At 50.0% G+C, this 26675-nt stretch overlaps 2 protein-coding genes across 3 annotated transcripts in view; both read right to left on the bottom strand.

The window, feature by feature from the left end:
* ldlrad3 (low density lipoprotein receptor class A domain containing 3) overlaps positions 1 to 11028 on the bottom strand; it is a 59904-nt gene extending 48876 nt beyond the window's left edge. The window contains exon 1 of the mRNA XM_084672806.1: positions 10923 to 11028. The gene's annotated coding sequence lies outside the window, so the exon portion shown is untranslated. The remainder of the gene's footprint in view (positions 1 to 10922) is intronic.
* An 826-nt stretch (positions 11029 to 11854) lies between these two features.
* The window catches only part of trim44 (tripartite motif containing 44), a 33871-nt gene continuing 19050 nt past the window's right edge, over positions 11855 to 26675 (bottom strand). For both annotated transcript variants that reach the window (XM_084673341.1, XM_084673340.1), the window contains one exon: positions 11855 to 12732. In XM_084673341.1, the coding sequence (XP_084529467.1) occupies positions 12694 to 12732 (39 nt within the window). In that variant the 3' untranslated portion in view covers positions 11855 to 12693. The remainder of the gene's footprint in view (positions 12733 to 26675) is intronic.

Below are 26675 nucleotides of genomic sequence, written 5' to 3'. Positions count from 1 at the left end.
CACAGGAGAAGCGCTTCTGGTATTGTATGATGTCCCAGCGTATTCCTTTCAAACACTTAGTGACAGGACATATCTGTTTACCACAGCTAAGCATCAGAACCTCATCTCATGTACTGCGGTCATCAATCATTTAAACTCAAGGATGGAGATTCTCAGTCAGTCAATATCGGATGTTACACAGCATTCTCTATGTTGTAGTTAACATCCATTGCCTACACAGAGACAATGTGTTGACCCAGGGTAGGAAACAGACCCAGAGGCTGTGGTGGGACAGTTTCCCTACCCAGGGAGGGCTTGTAGAGCAAACGTCATTGATCGACACTCGGGGCTTTAGTAATGCCCATCAATTAGTTGAGCCTATCTATAAACAGCAGGCCTGTAGGACCCAATTAGCCTGCTTGTGAGTGACAAATGCCTTTAATGTTACTGCGGGCCAATAATGGCCTCATTAGGGAGCATTAAACTCCAATATGAAGGTTGTTATTGACTTAATCGTAGGGACAACCCAATTAGAGGGTTCAATCGGAAAAGATAGGTTGAGACAATCTGATTGGTGCAGGGAGGGAGAACCCTGGAATGACTTTGCCTGTGGGTGGCAGGGAAGAGAGGAGGAGGAAGGGAGGGATATGGAAAGAGGGAGAGAGACAGAAAAGCAGCAGAAAGATGGAGCCATTGAGTGACAAGGCCAAAGGAGAGATTAGTGAGATGGTGAGAAAACCGAAGGGAAAGTGAGCCAGGAGAGGTGTACATTTAAAAGTAATTATAATTTTAAAAGTCCCAGGGCTTCCTGTGTGGCCCGTCTCTAACAGGACTGGAGGACGGCCTGTCTCTATCTCTATCAGGACTGGAGGATGGTCTGTCTCTGTCTCTATGACTGGAAGATGGTCTGTCTCTGTCTCTATGACTGGAGGACGGCCTGTCTCTGTCTCTATGACTGGACAACGGCCTGTCTCTGTCTCTATGACTGGAGGACAGCCTGTCTCTGTCTCTGTCAGGACTGCAGTCACTGAGCCTGGGCCATGCCAAGTTCCCTGGAGCACTGCTGGACATGGCAGCCTGCAGGCATGTGTCTCTCAGCATGCCTCACACACTTAATAACCACTGCACTGTGTGGGATGTATCCGGCCATGTCAAGGACATCTCCGTGTGTGTGTATGTGTATGTGTGTTACAGAGGAGAGGACACATTAAAAGGCACCCCTCTGATGATTTCAGCAAGACTGTGCTTGCTCACCCATTAGCAGATCAACCTTAGTGGCAAATAGCCAGTGTAATAGGCCACACACACACACACACACACACACACACACACACACACACACACACACACAGTAGGTGTTCTAATACATACATACACACATACAGTATATCTACACATACACACTAAAGACTAACATGGTTTCACCCTTATACAAATATGCACACCCACTCTCTCAGTAACCCAGACTGCCCTTCATGCTTCTCCAAATGCATTAATCAATGAATCAGTCAATTAGGTGAACATTTCCTCCTTCTGCCCTCCTGGCTTCTGTTTACATGGCTGACAACAGGGGAGGGAGATACACACCAGGTCAACATATTAAGAAGAGGTAAGTAACATGTGTGTGTGTGTGTGTGTGTGCGGAGGGGTGTACATGTGTTTGTAGTTGTCTGTGTTTGTGGTTGTGTAGATGTGGTGTGGTGTGTGTGTTTGTGGCTGTATGTTTGCTGCTTCTTCTATCCTTGAGGCAGCCTTACCTCGCCACTTGTCAAGACACACCTACTGCCCTTGACACATCCGTCACGCCATAGCTGTTCCCATGGTGCTTTGTGGTGTGTCCTTCCTGTAGTCCCTCCCTCTCTCCCTTTCTCCCTCCCTCCCTCTCTTACTTCCTTCCTCCCTCTTTCCCTCCTCAGCAACACTTGTTCAACCTTCCTTAGACATCATCAAGGTTGCTCCTATTTAAGTCATTAACTCTGCTTATCAAGAACGAGATTTTAATTAGTAGGGGATTACATTGACAATAAAGAATTTAATAAATTCAATTGGCTTTTACTCCATGTGATGTGCAATTCTCCATGTGATAAAAATGAAACGGTAGAAAGCAGGTGACAGAAAGAGGAAGAGAGAGACAGAGAGGCGTGAAAAGGCGACTGAAAAAGAAAAACAGAGAAAAAGATGGAGAGAAACAAGAAAACCTACCCAGCAGGCATGACCTGTTGAAGGGCCGCCAGGCGGGCTCTGCCCCCTCTCAGAACCCCAGGCATCTGCCACACAGAATCAGCCTGAGCCGCAGGTGTTTTCGGTGGGCCAAAGTGGGCCATCCCCGAGCTCGCTGTGCAACCTCGTGCTCCTAAATGTTTCAAAGGCTTCTCTCAGGCTCATTTCTGTACACACATTAGACAGCCCTGTGTAAGAATGGCACACACACAGAGAGAGAGAGAGAGAGAGAGAGAGAGAGAGAGAGAGAGGGAAAATGGACAGACAATGTAGTGGGAAACAATATCCGAGAGAGTCTGAGGGGTTTCATCAAAGTGCAAGTCTGGAATCTGAGAGACAGTGCGAGCTTGAAGAAGGTGCTAGTCCAAACTGTGACACATGATTATATTTGCGGCCATGATTAGGTAAAGGGGCGAGGGAATTCAACTCCTTTCACTGGCAGTGCGAAGGGGCTCAGGTTGTGAGACTATGTTGAAAGGACACCAAGTCACTAATAAAGAGAGAGTAGAACGGAAGGCTCTGGGGACAAAGACTGAGAAGATTAGAGTGTTAGAATGGGACTATTGAACAGGAGGTCACTGAAGTGGAGAGAAAGAGGGAGGAATGAAAAACAGGAGGGAGGAGGGGGAGAAAGGGGGAGCATGTGTGTGTTTGTGTACTGTTTATCTTTGTGTCTTTCCTGTACAGTACTGTATGTGTATTTTGTGTATTTTTGTGTATTTGTCAGAACTGTATGTGTGTGTGCACATGCGTGCTTTTGTGTTTGTGTGTGTTGGTATGAGTGTGTCAGTACTTCTTGCGTGTGTATGTGTGCATGCTTGTGTGTGTGTGTGTACGTGTGGTCAGGCGGTGCCACCGGAGGCCCCTGAGGCCCTAGGATAATGAGTACTGTCGCTTCAGGGTAAGGCTTCATGCCTGACCACCCCCTGCTCTGATTGGAGCAGAGAGGGGGGAAGAAAGGGGGAGGAGAGGGGGAGGAGAAGGGGAGGAGAGGAGGACAGCAGAGGGGGCAGATCGGGAGGAAGGCCTTTGATCAAGCATAACGGAATTACCAGCTCATTACTCACTGGTCTTGTGCCCCAGAGAAGCAAAGCATCCTGGGAAATGGTTCTGGGTGGCTTTCAGTACTTCTGACTCCTCCTTTTAGTCCGTGGCAGACACACATGCTCTTGTGCGTACCCGCACATGTACACACACACGCACACACACACACACATGCATACCCGTAAACACACACACAAACACAAACACATTCACACACATCACACAGACAGGCAAACAAACAAACACACAAATACATCTCTTTGTTCCATGGTCTTGCCTTGGGCCACCTCTCATTAGAGTCAACAGTGAGGAACTATGTGAGCTGTGACACAACAAAACAGGAGGTGACACCAGCCTCGATTCACCCTTACAAACACACAAACACACACATTCACACACAAACACACATGCCTGCTTGCTCACACATCACAGTGACTGACAAAACTAACCAAAGTATTGTTTTTGAACATTGCATGTGGAGGAGAGAAACCTTTTTCTCTCTTTGTTTTTATTCTTGCTAAATAAAGATAATTTAGACTCTAAGTTGTTTTGGCAAGCTCTAGAACATTGCCTCTAGCCTAGCCTAGCCTGGTCTGGTCTGGTCTGGTCGGGTCTGGCCTGGCCTGGCCTGGCCTGGCCTGATCTGGCCTGATCTGCCTGGTCTGTTCTGGTCTGTGCTGCTCTGTCCTGTTTTGACCTACCCTCAGGGACGCCGTATAGGGGGGAAAAGTTAAGGGGCCCTGACTGACAGGGGCCCTAGAAATGGGGCCCAAAAATGGGTACCCTGTACCCCCTCTCTCCTACCCTGTCCCCCTCTGCCCCCCTCTCTCCTACCCTGTTCTGCTCTGGTCTGCTGATCTCATCTCTGCTGTGCTCCTCTCAGTGGGCTCTGCTCTCTGGGATCAGACAGCGCTGTCCAGTGGGGGACGTGGAGGAGGAAATGCCAGCGTGAAATGAGCCCAGCTTTGATCGTCCCTAATCCTCAGAGGAGAGGGCCACCTCAGCACACCATGGGCGGGGGGGGGGGGGGGGACTGGGATTTTGGAAGGAACTCTGAGTACTGGACTGTTCCTGAATGTGAATGTGTGTTTGTGCGTGTTTTGGAGCATGTGTACCAGGCCACGAGATATGATGGTGGACCAAACCGCCTGGCTGTGTTCCTTTAGCCCTCAGCACATCTCATAAATGTCAAAGGGAGCAGAGTGAGCAGCCCTTCCTTTGTTTCCCCGTGGATAATTTAATTGAGAAAGTCTCATTAAATGCCGGCGCTGGTGGCGGCCATGCTCACAGACACATGCTGAGTCTGACCTTTCATCAGAAGAACAATTAACATGACTGGGCCCTCGTTTAATCAGAAGGGCGTTTTACTATCATGCTCTTTATGGGAACTCATACATCATGGTTAGAATGAGCCCTGGTTCTCCTAGGGGTGGTTGTCATGAACACCAAGGCATGCACAGAAGATGCATAGCTCTCTGATTGGGTGGGGCACAGAAGAAACGTAGCTTCCTGATTGGGTGATACGGCAGGCACAGAAGATGCATAGCCCTCTGATTGGGTGGGGCACAGAAGAAACATAGCTTTCTGATTGGGTGATACGGCAGGTACAGAAGAAACATAGCTTGATGATTGGGTGAGAAGGCAGGCAGAGAAGAAACACAGCTCTTGAATTGGGTGAGGATGTGGATGAGGAAATGGTAAACTACCATCCCCTTTCAGGATCTCAGTCATTCCTTGATAAATCAGACCTGCTCCTTGAGCAGCTGAATCCTCAATTCAAGTTAAATGTTTTTAAGGCCACGTGTGAGTGTGTGGGTGGGTAGGTGTTGGGAAGTCTGATGTGTGTGGGTGGAAGTGTGGTGTGTGTGTGTGTGGCGGGGTGAGTGTGTGTTCGTGTGTGTGTGTGTGTGGGTTTGTGTGTATTAGGGAGAGTGGTGTGTGTGTGTGTTGGGGATAATAAGTTATGTGTGTGCGTGGGGGGAAAGGATGCGGGGAGTGAAAGGTGTGTGTATTAGTGTGTCCAATTTGCATGTTTGTGTGAGTGTATATGTGTGTATGTCTCAAGGCTGAGCTGTTCATCCTCCCTCTCGTCAGTGTATATGGCCCAGATGAGTGTGTTAGCATGCATGTCGTTGCCATCTGTTAGCCCTCAACCAGACACCCAGGACCCTGCTCGCAGACAGAGCTAACAGGCTCCAGCTGATTAGAAACATAAGAGACTGGCCTTTGCAAGAGGTACCTGCTGTTCAAAACTCTTAAGGGATGTTTTTGTGTTGTTGAGTAAGAGAGAGAGTAAGAGAGAGAGAGAGAGAGAGAGAGAGAGAGACAGAGAGAGAGAAAGAGAGAGTGTGTGTGTGTGTGTGATGGTGTGTGTGTCTGCCTCCCCCGAGCACTGTGTCAGAGAGCCTGAGGGCAACAGGAAAACTCAAGGTTGCCCTAGGATACACTGGCTCCTTCCCCCAGCCCTCTCCAGCTCACTTCAGCTCTCCCCACCTCCTCTCCCCAGCCCCTCTCCCCAGCCCCTCTCCGTAGCCCCTCTCCGTAGCCCCTCTGCCCACTTCCTCTCCCCAGCCCCTCTCCCCACCTCCTCCCTCCAGCCCCTCTCCCCACCTCCTCCCTCCAGCCCCTCTCCCCACCTCCTCCCTCCAGCCCCTCTCCCCACCTCCTCCCTCCAGCCCCTCTCCCCAGCCCCTCTCTACCCAGCTTCTCTCCCCAGTTCTCCCGTTCCAGTCTGCAGCACTCTCTAAGGAGAGGCTAGAACGAGAACAGATTCATCGAATGTCCCTCATCCTTGAAAAAGTTCTGGGGCCCCTCTTTCTCCTCTCTCTCTTCTTTCTGTCTCTCTCTCTTCTCATCTGGGATGTTCCAAAATGGAACCAGAGGACGCCAGGGTTTGTGGATTCTGTGGTGTATAAGCAAGTGTCAGTGGAGTGGAAACACATTTGACCCCTCTGACCTCTCAAAGTTTGGCCTAGAAATGAAAATATGGTTTCCATATCCTAAGCTTGTTTTCGACCCTCTACCAGCATGTCACAATCTAGACCGTCATCATGCCGAGGATTACCACAGACCACATTTTTCTCCTCCGGGCTCCTCGCTTCTCTCTCTCTTCCAACTCAGAGAATGACTCATCATTTGTCCCAAATATGTCCTCTCTCCTGCAGCACTCTGTCTCTCACACGTCACACTTTCCTTTCGCTCTTCGCTGGCTATTCCTGACTCTATCTCTCCTGTCTTTTCTCTCGCTCGCTCCATTTAATATATTTCCTCCTCTTTTGCCTTTCCCCGTCCCCTCTCTCTCTCTCTCTCTCTGTTTATTTCTCTCCCAAGTAATCAAGACAAAGCAGGGGAACTGTTCCAGGCTAGAGGGACAGAGTCCATCTGTCTTCTCCATCAGGAGCCTTGAGATCAGCCAGCACACATACTGATGGGAGGGCTGATGAAAAATTCTCTCCCAGTAATTTTGTTAATTACAGACTGCTCGTCTGAGCCCAGGAGCTTAGCAGGCACCCTGAGCGATGAGAGATGTGCACGATGGAGGGGAGAACTTCTATTCACTCTGAATAATTCATGTCTGCATCCAGCTGTTTGGGGGAGGTTACTGGGTGCATCCAGCCAGATGCTTATTGCTCGGTGAGTGAACGCTTATCCTTCAGATCCGTGGATGTTCTGCTTACAACTGCCGGGCCCCTGTAACCACCGAGACTGTTTTTACACAGCCCACACGCCACAGATTCAGCTGAGATTAGCACAAGGAGATCTGCACTCCATGTAGATGTCTTATCATCATCTTCATCGTCGCCTAATCCAATTTGGATTCGGTTTCTAATCTGCCCATCATTTCGTTGCAGTGCGGTTGCCATGGAGAGAGTCGGAGACTGGCGCGGAGATGGGCGAGTGGGAGGGAGGCACAAGGACAGACAATAATACAAGACAGGTGAAAGAAACCGCGAAATCACAGCCACTTGTGTGACGCAGATGAAACTACTGAGTCACATTAAACATTCATTACGAAGCCTCTCCTCACTTGGACATCAGTCACAATTTACTGACAAGCACCGTACCAGTTTGAATCAAAGAGGATTATGGGCTGTTATGACTTTTAAGTTGCTTCACAATGACTCATTTAGCATCTGCTCATCTCCAGTCTCCCTTTGACACCACAAGCTGAAGCAAGACCGCATAATTATTGAGCCATCAAACCCCGGAAAACCTGGAGTTGAGAGGAAGCTGTCGAACGTTGTTGCGTCCCTTAAGTGTTTCTTGAATAAGACAGAAAAAAAAGAGAGGCCGCTTCCTCTGTCACATCAAACAGGGAAGCAGCGGAGGGCAGGGCCTTCGGACAGTACACTGACCACCCTCCACCTCTCCCCCTCCCTCCCCCTTCCTCCAGACCTCTCCACCGCCCTGGCCAGAACATTTACTACAGCTGCCACACTCTCAGACCTGTGTCCCTGCAGCAATTACCAAGCACTGGAGGAGCCTCCATGCCCGGAGAGGGACAGACTGCACTCGCAGCGTGAGTGATGAGAGGAACAGAGAGAGGGAGGGAATAAAAGGCTGGGGAGAGAGCGAGAGAGAGAAAGAGAGAGGGACAGAGAGAGAGAGAGTAAAAAGACAACAGAAGGAATATATGCCAGGTAGTTCTGAACAGCTGGTGTAGGCAGGTGGCAAAATGTTGTACTCTTTTTGAGAAAAAGGAGAAAAAAAAGGAAACATTCAGGGCTTCAAAACGTTGGGTTCCGGATGTATGCCTTTCTTCTCTGAGACAAACAGGATGAAGCTATTGGGGCAGGTTGTTTCATGTCCCACTTTGATGATGCAATTCCAGTGATCCATTGTTTTTGCTCTCTACCTTTATACCTGTGGGAAGAGAGCAGCAAATAGGTGTCTTTCTTTCCTCACACATCGCAAGTTGTGAATATGACTCACTGTCTGTGTGTGTGAGAGACAGACAGACAGACAGACAGAGACAGAGAGAGAGAGAGAGAGAGAGAGAGAGAGAGAGAGAGAGAGAGAGAGAGAGAGAGAGAGAGAGAGAGAGAGAGAGAGAGAGAGAGAGAGAGAGAGAGAGAGAGAGAGAGAGAGAGAGAGAGAGAGAGAGAGAGAACCATGTCCCCTGCTCCCGGATAGAAACAAAGGAGGGCGTCTGTCTGCCTCAGGTGCTCATTTCATTCACGGTCACGCTCTCTTATCGCCGAGAGGAACCATCACGAGTCCCATCCCTGGCCCCGTCCGCATCTCCAACCCCATCAGCGAGTCTCCTCCAGACCCCATGTCCTCCTCTCCCCCCTAGGAAGCCTGGGGCCCAGATAGGAGGACAGCCAGGGGACAGCTTGGAGGAGCAGGGGACAGAGGGCTGATGGGACATGTCAGGGAGAGGGATGGATCCCCCAGCTCTGCCATCTCCACCCTGCCGTCGTTCATTAGCACGGGGGGGGGGGGGGGGGGGTGACACTGCCAGACGGCTGTCTCTATCTTTCATACCTGACAAGGGGTTTGTACACTGTATGGCGGTCCTCTGTCTGTCTGTCTGTTTCTCTGCTGCCTGCCTGCCACTGTCTGCCTTTCACATCAGTCTGCCTGTCTGTCTGTTTCTCTGTCCGTTTGTCTCTCACCCTGCATGACCCACAGATGAGCCAATCAAACGTGTCAGGACGAGAGGAGCAGGCAGTCAGGAGAGTTTAGTCCAGCCTTTCCTCTGAGCTGAGGGAATCGCCTCAGTCCCTCAGCAATCTAGCAACCTACAGAAGGTGGCTTGTTTGAAATTCTGTGATAAAACCAAGGAACTGAGGTGCTTTTGAACACTCAAATGCTACAGCCCCACTTATAGTCATCGGCCTTGTAGAATACATTATTGTAGAACATTTAAAACACATCGACCTGTTAATGTCTGAATTAACTGTTGCTTGGTAATAACTGAGGCATGAAGTGTTTGGAGAAAATACTCAGACTGTATCCAAGACGATGAGGCTTGAGTGCCAGCGAAACGCTCAGAAAGATCCTGTGCTTATTTCCTGAGAATATATGTGTGTTTGTGTGTGTGAGGGGGGGAAGATATATATAAAGTGCATTTACGGTGAGACAGGCCATATATCCCCTTCAGCTGAGAGGGAACATGCAATCTAGCCAGAGGTAAAGAGGGGGGGGGGGTCTTTACAAATAAACAGAACTGCCATACAACCAGCCTAGCAAACCTACACACACACACACCTACACACACACACACCTACACCTACACACACACACACCCATGCAGGCACAACCACACACAAACAGAAACTGCAGAAAAACACTGCCGTTTGGATACAATAGCGTGTGTATTCTCGGCCCTGGTGTTTCCTTTCAGCCCTGGAAGGTCTTCTCCAGTAAACAGAACCATTAGGGCCTGGGAGTTTCGAAGCCGATGTGTTTCAGCAAAACCTCACTACCCACATCCCAGCCAATGAAAGAGAAAGAGGATCTATTAAACGCAGCAATCACAGTCACCAACAGACACCAGCATCCTTGTCACGTAACTCATTTAATCCTACAACCCACAAAGCAATTAATTCCTGTCAATACAAACGCATATTGTCCCTTTTTGGATAGGAGGTCGACTAGCTGTGTGTGTGTATGTGTGTATGTCTTTGTTCTCGTGTGTGCGCGTGCATGTGTGTGGACCAATGCGTCTGTGTGCTTGTGTTCATGTGTGTGTGTATGCATGTGTGTATGTATTTGTGTGTGTGTGCGTGCGAGTTAGTGAGGTAAACCGAGACAGAGAGAGCAGGTGCGTAATTGGGTGTGTTGAAAAAGGGAGCCATGTGGTCTGTGTCCAAATGAGATCCGACAATCTTCCCCTTCTCCATTTCCTCCTCAGACAGCAGCAGCATTGCCTCCCCTTTCGGGGTTGTTTTCATGGCTTTGATAGCGCCGGAATCGACGACAGCCGAGTCACTGATCACAGAGTAATGATTACGTGATGAAAGCTAGCTGCCTTTGATACAGTAACACCAGGGCCACTCACGTTGTGTCTTCTGAGGCCAAAATCTATTTAACCGGACACAAGACAGAGATCGGCCCAACAGAAGCAGCATTACAGTTGAGTGCATTAGTCTGCCGACAATCGGCAGTAGCTTAGCGGGGGTCCGGGATCAATGGCTCCTACAGCAAGTCATTACGGCCCATTATTCCTATAAAAGGAAATGGGTGTGAGAATGCAAAACCACAGATTTTGCCGCCCAGCTAGCCATGACCGCGGGTCTAAATTAGATCATGTCCGTCGATATCTCCATGCGGAGGTGCTGAGGCAGCACTCTTACCCCGAAAGGAGCGCGGCGGCGCGGGTCGCAAGCAGGTGTGGAAGCTGAGGCGTGATTCTCGGAAAGGTTGTAGGGAGGGGGTGGGGGGGGTGGGGGAGGTCATGAAAGATGAGACAAAGTGTTTTCGATTGCGACTGAGGGGTGATGAGAGTGGTTCCTGCTCGCTAGGCCTACAGGGATACTCTATGAGGTTGCCGTCGACTGCATGTAAATGCATCCATCTCGGAGAGGACAGGACGTAGGAACGCCCCCCCCCCCCCCCCAACCCCCAATTCCTTTCCTGTGCTGCAGCTCCCCCTCCCCACACACACACATTCCATATCCTGTACTGTATGGAAAGATGCCATTCATCTTGATAAAGAAATGCCTGTTGTTTACCTCAATCCATCTCCCTCCGCCGTCCTCTCTTCCTGTGGCGTTGTCAAGGTGGCGTGATGTCAACAGTGCGGCGCGGTCTCGCTCTGTGTTCAGATAACCATCTGCTCTGCTTTAAAAAAAACAACCTGTCACAACAGCGGAGCTTAACTAACACAACTGTCGACACAGGACTAAAAGAATGGAGGCCTGTGTTTCCCATGTTCGAAATATAATTTATTTGTTGACTTGAGATGGAAACAACTTCCCAGAAATGCTTAAAAAGCAATAGTTGTGACATCTGTTTTCAGGAAACATTTTCATTTTTATTATGTCAACTGCAAAAACATTGGCCCCGAGGGCAAGTTACAATAGACAATTACAAAGATCATAATAGGGGCGCACAATCATTAAGTCGTCATCAAAACGTGTTGCATGATTTAAGCCATCGCGTCAGCCCTATTCTGACAGGGCGATGATGACAGCTAAGGCAGAACAAAGGGAGAGAACGTGTGGATAGAAAGTCTGACAGTGTGGCAGTAGGAGGGCTGTGTTGCTTGGTCGGTTCTGTGTGCACTGTGCAACACTGCAGTGTGTCCAGGGGTAATGAGCCATGACATCACAGAGAACGCTGATGAGGCAGGACTACTATGAGGCACAAGCATAATAAGGTGGGATATTCACCTAACATGGTCTCTGCAGATCTGCAACATCAGGAGGTGTCAAAACACCAGTCTGGTGGGTAGAGGCTGCAAACACATGCTCTCATATGCGTGTCATGTCTGCCCACACGTGCACACATGCACAGACACACAGAAGACATTTAGAGTTGAGAGAGAGAGAGAGAGAGAGAGAGAGAGAGAGAGAGAGAGAGAGAGAGAGAGAGAGAGAGAGAGAGAGAGAGAGAGAGAGAGAGAGAGAGAGAGAGAGAGAGAGAGAGAGAGAGAGAGAGAGAGAGAGAGAGAGAGAGAGAGAGAGAGAGAGAGAGAGAGAGAGAGAGAGAGAGAGAGAGAGAGAGAGAGAGAAAGAGAGAGAGCAGGGCTGTGCTGAGTATCCACAATAAAACAAGGCACATTTTAGGAGGTTCATTTCCCTTTTCAGTATCTTACAGCTGCACACAGCCTAGGAATTCTGTCACCTGTCACATTCAGTTTGACTCTCTCTGCCTCTCTGTCTTTCTATTTCAAGGCTGCTTGTCATAACAAAACACCACATATTACTGGACAGCATGATGTGTCACACTAAAGATTTCAGACTTTGTGTCTAACATCTGTGGGGTACAGGCACATTGCTTCTTACCCAGAATCCTCTCTGAGCTAAGAACCTTAGCCAAAAATCTGATTGCTGTGGAATTAATTGAGCCTGATGGTAATTGATTGCACAGAACCCGTGCACTTCAATAAAATAAAGAAGTTTGCAAGTAAGAAGTTTCAAGTTTGGGATAAAAAAAAAGAAGAATTGTCAGAGCCATCCATTTAGTCACACCAGCCTGTGCAAGCGAAGGTCAACCCAAAGTCAGCAGACATGAAGAAAAGAGAGGGGAGAAAGAGAAGAGAAGAGGAAAGAAAGAGAGGAGACACAGAGAGATTTAGAGAGAAAGAAGACAAAGTAGATAGAAGAGAGATGAGAGAGGAAGAGATGAGAGAGAGAGAGATGAGAGATAAATGAAAGAGAGGAAAGCCCATCCCGGTATTATGAGCAGATGTAGGAGGACCACACACGGAGGGTGTGGTTGGATGCCAGCCGAGGTCAGGGGGCGTGGTCCATCGAGGGTTCAGGTCCGTTCCTTCTGTAGTCACCAGGCAAACGAGGGCCTTGTCTCGGCTCCGGGATTCTGGGAAAACAAAAACAATAGAATTTCCGTCATTTTTTCCCTCTTAATTTGATTACGAGCAAGATTACTACTAAAACACAAAACACAAATGATCAAAAAATGATTTTAAATGTTATTATAGGAGCCAGTACAATTTCAACACTGCTGTGCCTGTTCGTGCGTGTGGCTCTCCAGTGACACAGATAAAGTGATTGCCAAATTACCAAGGCCCATGGCAATCAGAGGCAGTCTGATGGATTCAATTTCACTGGGGATGGTCGGCACTAATCACAGCCTCTAATTGGACGAGGTGAGAGGATGACAGAGCCCCCCTCCCCCAAGTTGACAGCCTTCTCCTTTCATCCTTCACTCATTCCCCACTTTTGACTTTCTCAACTCTTCTATGCGTTCCTTCCACTCCATTAAACTTGGCTCTCCAACTCTGTCTGTGTGGCTGTTGAGACGGGAAACCAGGCCGTTCCCTCGTCTCCATGGGAGATCTCCTCTCTCCTCCACTGCTCTCCTCTCCGCCTCACCTCGCTCCTAATTCTGACTGCGGGAATAGTTCAGTTACCCTGTTGGAACCCAGCACGTCTTGGGTACACAGACACACGTTTTCAAGTTTAAACACTTTTACCGTGTTTTCACTCACGTCCGGTCATGACAATCCATGTTCTGAAAGCAGACCGATTCTGTGAAGCACACATCCACAACCAGAACAACACAGTGACCCCATGTCTAAGGACAGGCCTCAGACAGTGTTTGGAAGAAAACCCCCAGTGTTGATATTTGTGTTTCATCTTTCATCTCCAGTCAAGCAGTTTCAGGCTAGCTGTTAGTATAATTATAAATATATTCAAATGCCATATAGTGCTGCCATCTCTATGGAGGCAAATTAACTATTCATATTCAGATGGTCTGTTCTAAGCCCTGGGACACATGGATGCAATAACTTATTTATTCCTTCCGGAGGAGGAAGCCATTACTCTTAGAGAGATGGCGCAGTCAGAGCTCAGCTAAATGCCAGTAGGAGGGGAGAAACCCCCAATTCCTCTAGACTCCTCCTCTCTCTGCCTCTCTCTGCATTTCTCATCTCTCTCTCGGCCTCCCGAGCCGAGTTCCCTCTGCTCTCTCCCTGCGCTGTCTATGTCCTCTCTCTCTGCTGTGTCCAACTGGCACTCTGCTCTTTCAAAAAACGTGTGTTTATGTCTTAGCAAGCCTCTCCCTCCCTCTGCCTCTCTCTGCTCTCACCCCAAGAATCTAGCTGTGGTAGCAGGGCTGGGGGAGGTACTTCTGTGCTGGAGACTTCCTGGGCTTTTACAGGTCATGACTTATTCATGAACTTTAATGTAGTCCATGTATCATTGATCAGGACCCATCCTCCCCTCCTCCTGCCGGTGACCGCGGCCTGGAAGCAGGGGGCACCCTGGGATGAGCGGCCCTCGGGAGCACACCCTCTTAGGCCCCAAGGAGACACGTGGCAACCCTGTGGGATGGATGGATGGATTGCAACTGGGTGTGTGGACCCGATGGAAAGGTCTGACTGCCGTTCCTGATATGATCCCACTGCCTAAAGTACATTCTGGACAAACTGTCAGCCCGCGGAACCGCTAGAAAGTAGGATCAGGCACAAACTTTTTTTCTATTCCGCTTTTGGCCCGGGGCCCATTGTGCTCTCGGAGAGAGAGGGGGACGGGAAGGGGGAGAGATAGAGGGGGCGGGGAGGGGGAAGCGAGAGAGAGGGGGCGGGGGGGCGGTGGTCCCTGATTGCGTTTGATTTCCCTGCTCTTGGCACAGCAACCGCAGAGCCTCCAAGTCGTCATCCGGAAATGCTGCAATCACGCTCGCTGGCCCGCTCTCCCCCGCGGCCGCTTAATCCTGCCTCGTTGCTGCGCAAATAATCAGGCCACAGAACCTTGGATCTGCCGAAGGCACAGAGGAGGAGGAGCCGAAGGGAAAGCAGGGTGAAGAGGAGGGGTTGACACAGAGTCGCAGAGGAGGTGACGCGCTCGTAGAGGAGGTGACGTGCTCGTAGAGGAGGTGACGCGCTCGTAGAGGAGGTGACGCGCTCGTAGAGGAGGTGACGCGCTCGTAGAGGAGGTGACGCGCTCGTAGAGCAGGTGACGCGCTCGTAGAGCAGGTGACACACTCGTAGAGGAGGTGATACGCTCGTAGAGGAGGTGATATCGTCGTAGAGGAGGTGGCGCACTCGTAGAGGAGGTGACGCGCTCGTAGAGGAGGTGACGCGCTCGTAGAGGAGGTGACGCGCTCGTAGAGGAGGTGATACGCTCGTAGAGGAGGTGACGCACTCGTCGAGGAGGTGACGCGCTCGTAGAGGAGGGGAACGGACAGGACGAGCTGATGACAGAAACCCACCCTCCTCAGACTAGCTAAATAAAGACCTGATTTGCATTTCCAAACAGCACTGACACCATCTGGGCCTGCTGCATCACATTAGCCACCACGGCAATACCTCAGCAGGAGTGGCACATTGAGGCCCTAATGAAAGAGGAGCCTTAATGATTATTGATAGAGCCCCGAGGACAGTGGGGCACCCGTGCTCTGCACTGAGCACTGCACTTTGCTGCTACCTAATGGAGTCAAACCTGTGGAGCCTGAGGGGTGATTTAACTCTGCAGACTACCCCGTAGAGAGAGACGGGGACCCAGATATGGAGGGAGGAGGAGAGGAGAGAGCAAAGAGCCAGAAGGGGAGAGACACGTCGAAAAAATTCAAATAAAAAAGCATTTGGTGGAATCTTGTGAAAAAGACAATCCAGGGTATGATAGGTGATTTGACTGAGTAAAAGCTCGGCTGGATCGAACTGACTGTTGCCCTGCAGGGATCTCTAATCTCCTCTTGGTCGTACCGGCAGACTGCTTGTCTTTTCATCTTCCCGCTCGTCTGATAGGCTCTCCCCAGACAGGTGGACACTAGACGTGACCCCCTCCACACACACACACACACACACCACACACACACACACACACACACACACACACACACACACACACACACACACACACACACACACACACACACACACACACACACACGTTCCCTCATCCCTCCGTACCGCACTGATCCTGACAGGGAGGATGTGAGAAGCGGGTTCAGCATGATGAGAGGAAATGGGCGGAAGAAAAGGAGAGAAGAAGGGACGGATGGAGGGAGGGAGGTGGTAAGGCAGGGAGAGATGCAGGGAGGGAGGGAGGGAGGGAGAGATGCAGGGAGGGAGGGAGGGAGGAAGGAAGGAAGGAAGGAAGGAAGGAAGGAAGGAAGGAAGGAAGGAAGGAAGGAAGGAAGGAAGGAAGGAAGGAAGGAAGGGAGGGAGGGAGGGAGGGAGGGAGGGAGGTGGATGGAGAAAGCGAGAAGAGGACAGACAGGAAGATGGAAAAGACAGCCTCTTCCATCTCCTGAGGTCTGATGAGGAAGTGAGGGAAGTCAGACAGGCGTGCAGCACAGCGGAAGCAGCTGAAAGTGATAGTATGGAAATGAGATGTTGTCGTCGAGGCTCGTCAACAACACAGGAGACAGGGCGGCGCAAGCGACGACAGGAGAGAAGAGGGTTGGAATGCAGAGACCGAAAGAGGAGCGCGTTCGCTCCTAACAACCAGGACTCTTGACAACGGACAGGAACACAGGCAGGATCTGTTCTCTCGGGTTACCAAGCTTGAGTCTCAACAGAACTGAGGTTCGAGACACACAAACACAACAACAGACACGTAGAGGACCAACATTTTAATAACAAGCTGAAACAAAGCCTGGAGGGACATCCACAACAACAGAACGGAAAGAAAAAAAAAAAACTTATTGAGGATCAAACAGAAAATCACTCTACATAATTCCCAAAACGTTCTTGACAACAAATCTTGTGACAGAGCCATTCGGAAACATAACACTGACAACTCTGGGTTAGGAGCACATTAAGTATTCAGAGCTGAATATTTGTTTCTGGCCAACAGCAAGTCCACATATTGAAAGCAAAGAGACGACTCCCTTTCAAACCCTGCTTGTCTTACAACCCTCCAGCTGATAAAACCTATAAAACAATACCTCAACAACACATCAATTGAAGCAATATATTTCCAAGACCCTGAAAGACCGCCAGTTTAGAGATTTAAGGTGGCGTGCTGACAGGGGCCGTGCGCACATACATAAGTGCCCAGAATGAAATGTGATGTGCTGTAATGAGAAAGGGTTTATGGTATATCTGAGATCAGCTTTCCACAGCAGCTCATTCATCTGAGCAAGGCGTTGTTCGGTACAGTCCCCCTCAGCCCCCCCTGCTGCAAGCCCCCCCCCCCCCCCCCCCAACACTCTAGCTCATGTTCATGCATGTTCATTATGTAAAACTGTCCATTATGAAATGCAAGAGGCACAGCCAGGGAGGGCCTGTGTGGTCCGCCCACTAGGTGCTGCATACATTACTCAGAGAGTGTTCCTACGGCTACCAAGCACAATACAAGGTCGGTCAAGTGGAAGAGAACAATGTTCAGCCAATCACAAGAATCATGCAGGCTGGTGTGTGCTAATGTGTTGATGGGAGAGTGGGTGCGTGGGTGCGCGTGGGTGTGTGCTAATGTGTGTGTGTGTGTGTGTGTGTGTGTTTGTGTGCAAATGCGGGTGTGTGTGTTGGTCGTGTGAGTGTGTTGGATACAGTTATCCACCAGGAACAAATTTCTTGCTTACATGTGCTAAGTACCTGTGTTAATCGTTCTCAAGAATGAACAAAGAGCTGTTCAGATAAGACCCTTAACTATGCTAAAGATTCTATCAACACAGGCTCATTGAGCACTTCTGCCCTCACTGTTGCCAAAGGGGGTAATGGAGGAATGAGTAGACAACTGTTGCAGTAATGGCGTGCACGTAGGCCAGATAAATAAAAACGCTCATTAATTAAGAGTGCAAAATTCAAATCAGGGCCAAACATAAAGATAGAACGCGTCCCCATGGCGACAAGCCTCCGGGAGGACTGCTGCTCCCGTAACCACGGTCACGTGAGCGTTCATCCTCCCGTGGAGCCATACTGTGAGATGTAAACAGAGGATAAACAATTACGCTGCACTCAGCACATCCAGCGTCTAGGCATGGGCGTCTGAATGCTCTGTCTGACCCCCCCCCCCCCCCCCCCCTCCCATTTCCTTGGAACAGCTATTAGTCAGCAATTAACATCAAATGAGTGTCTCGTAATGAGCCCAAAGGATGAGAGAGGGATGAAAGAAGGGTGAGAACAATTTAAAGAGAGAGGGAAATGTGTACGCGCATCTGCGTGTATACATGTGAGAGTATGTGCGTGGAATCCATGTGTGTCTGTGTGAATGAGCGTGTGTGTGCGTGGATGCGTGTGTGTGTGTGGATGCGTGTGTGTGTGTGGATGCGTGTGTCTGTGTGTGTTGGATCTGCTGAAACAGAGGCCACTTGTTTCAGTCCTTTGACATTCCTCTTCTGCCGTGCCATGAGAAATGAAGCCCATCCCAGTCTTCTGTCAGCGGTTGCTGTCTATTCTGGCCCAGTGTGGCCTGCAGAGAGCCAGGGACAGCCTCTTGTAGCCTCACAGACCCTCACACCAAGACAAGTCCTGGCTGCTTTAGCCGGGTCTGTTTACCAGGCCCTCCTCTGGCTGTTGTGACAGATTTGGCACTCATGTCACATGGTGACTGCAGGGCTGTGGCGTCCACAAGCACACACTCGGCATGGGAGAGGTTCACAGCTTAACGGGATGAGGGCAGAGGCCAGGCAGCGAACAGGCCGCTCTTGTGGAACTGGCGTGGGGTCAGGGAACAGTCAACAAGGTCTGCGGAACATTGTGAGACAATAAGCTCTAGCATGTGATGGAGTGACAAGAGAGGGCTTATATGGAGAGAGAGAGAGAGGAGAGAGAGGGAGAGAGAGAGAGAGAGAGAGAGAGAGAGAGAGAGAGAGAGAGAGAGAGAGAGATCAAGATAGTGTATAAACTGGCATATCAAGTTTACACTTTTTTCTTGAAGGGCCCCATTTTGATAAGATTTAATATTTATAAAAATTATAAATATTAAATTATTATAAATATTTAGAAAATATAATTATGACAACTTTATCATTGATTGTGGTGCCGCTTTCTACCAGTGCTTTCTCTGTAATGAGATGATATGTTGAGATCCAGTTCTATCTGTGGTTAAGACCCAGATTTAGTTTAGGCCCAAAAGTCTGACATCACTGCTGCAGAGAGCAAAGCTTTCCTGGAACCGTTGTCATCTCTCCCGGGTGTCTCGAAAAACAGCTCGACTTTACAAGAAGAAAAGAAAAACACGCCTTTTCTCCCTCAGCTTAAAAAGATGCATTATTACTGCATCTTGCAGTCTATCTGAAACTCCCTTTCAAAGTTTCTTTCCTCAAGGCCAGGAGAGTAAAAAAAAAAACACGCTGAGATAAACTTTTAACTATCCCTCTCGTCAACACTGGTGTGTTGCCTGCTGAGAAAGCATATCAATAGCTTACTGGTGATAAATAACCACTGGAGGCCTTCTCCACCCTGCAGTTCTCCCTCTATCCCACCCCCACAACAACCCCCCCCCCCCCACCACCATCTCCCCTCTCTCCCCTCCCTCACCCACTGCCCTCTTCACCCTCTATCCATCCCCCCCCCCCCCCACCACCATCGCCTCCCCCCGTTCTCCCCTCTCTTCCATCCCTACAGGAGCCATCAATCCGGGCCCATTTGGAAGGGAACTCCTCCTGGGCATATTTACATATTCCGTCATGTGATGTCGTGTGAGCGACGGGCTCATTCCAGGCTCAGCCAGCCGTTACCCAGAGTGACAGGCTACGCCAGCGCCCACACACAGGCTGACTGGCACAGCTACGCCCTCAACCCCCGACCCCCCTCCACCACCACACCACCCACCCCCAGACTGCTCAGCCTGGGCTCCATCTCCGTGGGACGGTTGCCCAGGTGCCCGGGCAAGCTGTCCTGGAAAGCTTCAGAGCAGACGCCGCGATGCTACGTCTGGGAGCTGCCGCTGATATGGAAATGGCTTCCTCCGCTCCTCAGTCAGACACGGAGGGATGTTAGAGGCACATATGGCCACGTACAGGAAAGAGGAGACGGAGAGATGGCGAGATGGAGAGAGAGAGAGCTGGAGAACAGCCTGGCTATTAGGCAAAGCCTTCTGTCGTACCACTCTCGCCATCCCAACTCTGTCATTTAAGCCCTTGGTCTGAAGGACATGCATAAAAGTACAGAGATGTGCCCACACACACACAAACACACACACACACACAAACACACACAAACACACGCACAGGAAGACAGAGACAGACCTTCAGCCTCGGGACCTCAGTATTCTTGGTAGTCCTGACATCACACATGGATAACTCTTAAGTTTAAATACAGCAAAAATCCCTTGAGACCTACAAGTGCATGACCCATTATCTACACTCGACAACTCAATGAGAAACAGCTGGTGTCCTGACAAGAGTACAGCATAACACAAGGCTATGTACAGAAAAAGCAGCAGCAATAACAGTATTGGGAGCAGAACAGAAACTCTGTCAGAGTGTTACAGCATCTCGACAGCTCCCGGTGCTGGCTGACTAATAAACTTTTATGTGTACTAATGCATGTTATAAAACGTCTATCAAAAAAGCTTGCCAACTCCTGGGGGTGACACGATATTCGATCATAGCTCAGGATAGCGGAGCCCGTTCCCTGTTTTGGGAAACGCTGTCTTCCGTCCATTTGATTGTTGACTGTTGTTTGAAGCTATCCAAGACCCACTCTGCCTGTCCAGTGTCTGGCCAATCAAGGAGCTGTCTGTCCATTGCCTGTCCAATCAAGGAGATGTAGCTCGGGCCTAGATGTGGCAGCCTGCCCCAACACAACCCAGACGTTCGCTCACAACAACCAAAACAACGCCCCCCCGATAAGAAGAAGGAAAACTCAAACAGTTGACGGAGAAAAAAAAAAAACGAAAGAAGGGTCATTAAATATTCAGTGTAACACCACCGCTACAATCCCCCCGCCAAAAAAGAAACACAAAAAAAAGAAACGAGCGAAAAAAAAGTGGTCCTATTAGCTAGAGGGAGGAAAAGGAGAGGGGGACAGACATAACGTGCATGCTAACGCCTGCGCAGACTAGGTTAATTAGATACTGCCTCCATTCCACACAGACTTCAAATTCCTCTCAAGGTTGTCTTCGCTGTCTGGAATACTGATGCTGGGGGGGGGGGGGGGGGGGGGGGTTGGGGCTCTCGTTGCCACCACAACACATAAACGGACGCGCAGCCAAAGCCTGTCCCGAGCCTGCTGAATTAAACATATCCCTGACAACCTTCACACTGTCCTGCAGTCCTGAGACACGGAGGGATGGACGGGGGACAGGTGGGGGGGGGGGGGGCGGGTGTCTGGCATTGACCTCCTCGGTGTCTAAGACCGTGAACCGCCTTGCTGGGATGTCGCGCGACAAGGCCAAATGTCGCCGCGGCAGCCTTATCTCTATGCGCGTGCGCTGCGTGGAGCTGGAAGATGACGCCCTGTGATTGGGCGCTGATGATGTGGCTCCCCCACCTCGATGCTGACAGTTGCGACCCACGGCCTGCGCTTGATAAGGCTTTGATTCATCACCCTGTGTACAGCTCAACAGAATCCAGTCCCGGCATCTCCTCCCACACAACACCAGACCTACCTGAACCCCCCCCCCCCCCCCCCCCACCCGCCCCCATGTGTGTGTGTTTGTCTTTGACACAAACACTATTAACACATATCCAGAGCGACTTGCAGTAAATACAGGGACATTCTCCCTGAGGCAAGTAGGGTGAAGTGCCTTGCCCAAAGACACAACGTCATGTTCCCCGTCTAGGAATCAAACTGGCAACCATCAGATTACAAGCCCGATGCCCTATGCCATTTGACTCCCCTGTAAAACACGTTTTAGTATATATTAGTGTGTGAGGGTGCTGGAGTGGGGAACGGAAGGTACAACTAACATCCGCTCGTTGTCCCCAGTCCCCCAGAGGAGTGTAAACAACACCGGCTTCTTATAAAGCACCTGGGCAGGGTATCTGTGTTACAGGATATCTGTGTTTCAGGGTATCTGTTCTGATAGGACCAATCTGATTGTAACCAATGCCCCATACACTACCCACCACTGCGACCTGTACGCTCTCATTGGCTGGCCATGGCATCATACTCGACGCTAATCCCACTGGCCACAGGTTATCTACCAATCCCTGCTAGGGTAAAACCCCACCTCATCTCAGCTCACTGGTCACCATAGTAGTACCCACCCGAAGCACATGCTCCAGCACGTCCATCTCACTGGTCACCCCCAAAGCCAACTCCACATGTGGTCGACTTTCCTTCAGGTTCTCTGCTGCCAATGACTGGAATGAACTACAACAGTCTCTGAAGATGACGGCCGACAGCGAGTTTCCCGCTCCCGTCCTACATCTATAAAGCTGAACAGTGGATTTTGGTGTTTCAAAACCCATTGACACTGTGTGACTATGTTTAGCCTGTGTTCTGCTCCTCTCTCTCACCAACCGTCTCTGGAGGAGGGGATCCCTCTCTAAATTGCTCCTACCAAGGTTTCTTCCATTATTTCTACTGTTTTGAGTTTTTTTCTGGGAGTTTTTCCTTGTCTTCCTTGAGGGTTTAGGTTGGTTGAGGGGCAGTGCTAAGGGCGTATTTGACGCTTGTCTGTGACATGCTTGTGTGTAAAAAGGGCTATACAAATACAAATGTGATCTGATCCAGCTTTAAGCACCAGCTTTCAGAGCAGCTCTCAGGTCTCTGCACCTGTACATAGATGGGCTGTTTATGGGTGTGCTATCTACCTTACCCCAATAGTGTATTTATTTATTTGATCTTGCTACTTTGCACTCCAGTATCTCTACCTGCACTTTTATCCTCAGTGTTAAACTGTTTTATTGTAATTACTGTGATTATTATGTTTGCTTATTCCATGTTGAAACTATATTGTATGTGTCATATTTGCTATGCTGCATCTTGGCCAGGTCGCAGTTATCTAGCCTACCTGGCTAAATAAAGGTGTTTTTTTTTTTTTTTTTTTTTTTAAGGACCAGCCTAACGTCTCAACTCTGTGGACACCGGTCTGGTGCTGTACGAGGACTTTGTGTACCACAGTGTGTAGCAAGAAGTCCATCCCCATCCACCTTGCTCCCCCCTTCCTCAGCCAGACCGCTGAAGCGCTGGTGCATCTCATCACCATGGAAACAAAGAGACGGGTTCCAGGCGTGTGATGGAGAGAGAGACGAGACGAGAGAGCAACCGCACAGCGCATTGGTCCTCCACACCCCTCGGACCTGCTACTGACGACAGTCTGTATATCCATTTCAAGCGCTTATCTTGGCATGTTAAGAGATGAGAAACATGTTTGCCCGAGCAGGTGTACTGTCGAGTACACATACGCACACACATGAAAACCTACAGACATGTTATATGAACACACACATACACACAGGACGTGTATAGATATGCTGTTTCTTTGAGTCTCTCTCTAGTTCTCTTTTGGTCTACTTTTTTCTCTGTTTCTCTCACATCGCACACCGCACAGAATAACACTTTTTTTTCTTTCTCCATCTCACTTTTATTCTCTCTCTCCCCCCCACCTCTATCTTCTCCCCCAAACACAGACATTTTATCTGCATCACAGCTCTCAACACAGTAACAGTCCCTAATTAACACATTTCTATTCATCACACGTCGCGTTTTCCTTTCCTTTTCACCCGAGGTAAGGTGGAGGGTGGGAGGGGGAGGGGGGGTGGTATGTGGATGACGGGGTCGCGAGGGGGGGGGGCGGCCGACAGTGACGGCATGGTGATTATTGCACAGGGGGAGAGGACAGTTGGAGAGGGGGACGCCAGAGGCGAGGGAGACAAGCAGAGGGAGACAAGCAGGACTTAATAAGCAGGCGAAGAGCTAAAGAGGGAGGAGGGAGACGGGGAACGTGGAGACCCGGCAGAAACACACGGGACCGCCGTCTGCCCATCCCTGCTCCAGTACACGGTGGGTTTAAGGCCCGCCGTCTGCCCATCCCTGCTCCAGTACACGGTGGGTTTAAGGCCCGCCGTCTGCCCATCCCTGCTCCAGTACACGGTGGGTTTAAGGCCCGCCGTCTGCCCATCCCTGCTCCAGTACACAGTGGGTTTAAGGCCCGCCGTCTGCCCATCCCTGCTCCAGTACACGGTGGGTTTAAGGCCCGCCGTCTGCCCATCCCTGCTCCAGTACACAGTGGGTTTAAGGCCCGCCGTCTGCCCATCCCTGCTCCAGTACACGGTGGGTTTAAGGCCCGCCGTCTGCCCATCCCTGCTCCAGTACACGGTGGGTTTAAGGCCCGCCGTCTGCCCATCCCTGCTCCAGTACACAGTGGGTTTAAGGCCCGCCGTCTGCCCATCCCTGCTCCAGTAGATGCTGGGTATGGAAGGCGCGGCGAATCCAAACGGATAACGCCTCAATCGGTGCGTCGACTCAGGCGGACGGACTCTCCTATGCGATCAACCGACACAAGGTTATCAAGGTCATCCGCTGAAGCAGATGTAACACGATGAGCAACACAGGGCTCCCATAGCAAAGGGTTTATCCCCGGGAGCATGCGGAAGTTTGCTGTCAGACTCTTAAGTTATCATTGTTGTCCTATGAACCAGGGGCTCCTGAAATATTATTCAGCTCACTTCCTCCCATTGCTCATTCTCTCTTCTTGTGAATTACCGAGGCGCACAGAAAGCTTATTCCCCCTTTCACCTTCCCCCCCGTTCAGCTCTCCTCTGTTCTGCTTTAAACGTTATCTCACTTTCTTTAACAGGGAACTTCAATAAATATGAATATTTAATGCCTAATCCTGTAGCTCCGCTTGTTAGAGTGTTAAATCTCCTCTGCGGGCCGCTTTTCAATGTCAGCAGAAAATCGGGAAATCGCTGCTTTTCAGAATGGAGAGAGCAAACTTCGAATGCTTCTTATAAAAATGCCTGTAACGTAAGTACTCACAGGCACACAATCTATCCCCCACCCCACACCCACATCCTACGCACATGTACAATCCGTTATTTATAAGGCGACTGTATCAAAGCCTTGACACAAACAGCTGTCGGATGCTGGCAACATTGGAGTACTCTGGGACTTGTAGTGTTTCTCCTCTACTTCCCTGTTCTCTGGGGTCATGGGTAGCACAGGTCAGTACTCTGCCAGCTTCACAGCCAATCAATAATAGCAGAGGAAGCCAGCCACAGTCAAGGCTCTGTACACAGTCTTGAGAGGCCCTGCAGGCTACTGGGATCCCTCAACAATACACCGGTAAAAGCACAAGCAAAATGTGTTTGTGGATGTGTGTGCGTGGGGGGTGGGGGAAACGGAGGCCCTGGGTTTAGCATGAATCCTCTGGTAAGTCACTGCAATCAGGCGCCTCCGCCCGGAGCTTGATCTACAGGGTTCTGTCTCTCCTTGTGTGAAAGAATACACCGGCGTCTGATCCATCTTCCAACCTGACATCCAGTATGCCATCATTTGGCACCCTCACCCAGCCACACCATACATCTCTGAAAGTCTGGTTATCTACAAGCCTCCATCTCTCAAACCGCTCCCCGCGCGAGCATCTCACGGCCCAGAACTCCTCCAAACGACTTTGGAACACAACTGTTGCTATGGTTACCCTAACATTAAATTATGATGGCAATCAGAAGCTTTTGTGGTGGTAAAATTACCTCTTTTTTTGTATTGCGGTGAATACAGATGGATAGAAACTACCATTCGTCAACAACTGAAGCGGCGTGTAAAAGGAAAAAGCACACGTTCACACGCACAAAACAATTGATATTTTGAGTGGCATACATTGCTACAAAGCTCGGCATGTACAGTTTTCAAAAGCTGTGTCTGGCATGTGAGGTTTTCCAATGAATAATTCATGCACAGCTGTGTCGTCACTAAGGTGGCATCATATGATTGGACAGGAGTGTGTGTCCCTGTGCATGCATGGATGGGCGTGTGCTGCTGTCTTTAACACGCATCTCCTTCCTGACAAATGGTCGCTTTTTATCACTTGGTGTTTGCTTGGTGTTGGCGTGTGTGTGTGTGTGTGCGCGCGTGGCATATGGTAGGAAAGTGGAATCATTTAGGGTCATCCATGACGGCAATACGCTGGCATGCACACGCACGTGCACCGACTCGCGCGCGCGCGCACGCCACACATGCACGCACGTACACACGCGCACCTCACGCATGACTGGAGACGCACCGAAGCGCGCTTGCTGACGTGTCATATCCTGCATTATTAAGTGTGGAAATGTTGACTGTCCTACATGTAGAAGCACACACACACAGGACTCGAGGACCTCTCTTCTCCCTGGGGAACTTCAATATTTCATTAGAGGAAACCCAGTCCGCTCCCTCCATCGCAGTCATCCCGTGTCCTATCCCACCACTCCCTCCTCACCTCCTGACTCCCCCCCCCCCACCGATAGCCCGATCCAGCTGCGTGACCCTCTGAAGGTCAGTGAGCTCAAACTCAGCTCGGGTATCACTCACGCCAGTCCTTCCCAACTCTCCTCTGCTCTCCTCTGCTCACACTGCAGTGTGGACTGGTCACCACCAGAGGGGCGCCAGAGAGCACTTCCTCGTTCCCACTTCCTCGTCAGCGAGAGGCACAGGGCTTAAGTCCTGTGTTTACATAGGGCTGAGAGTCTGGTGCTCGAGCTTCTCATATCACTAGTCTCTCATTGAAATGCCTCTCTCATGACATCCACTTTGTGATAAAAAAAAAAAAGAATGTGTGTTTGCGTGGCAGTGTTTGAGTTTGTGCACGTGTGTGTTTTTCAATGTGCATTCGTTATCTGTGTCTGTGTGTGTGTGTGTGTGTGTGTTGTTCTGTTAGGTCTAACGCCTAATAACCTAGATGAGAAGTTGTGTGTGTGTGTATTATTTCTTTGTGTGTTATTTCTGTGTGAGTGTGTGCAGGTGTGTGTTTATCATG

This window comes from Hypomesus nipponensis, chromosome 14 (assembly GCF_054491055.1).
Source record: "Hypomesus nipponensis isolate SF chromosome 14, ASM5449105v1, whole genome shotgun sequence".
NCBI lineage: Eukaryota > Metazoa > Chordata > Actinopteri > Osmeriformes > Osmeridae > Hypomesus > Hypomesus nipponensis.
This window is presented reverse-complemented; position numbering and strand designations above follow the sequence as displayed.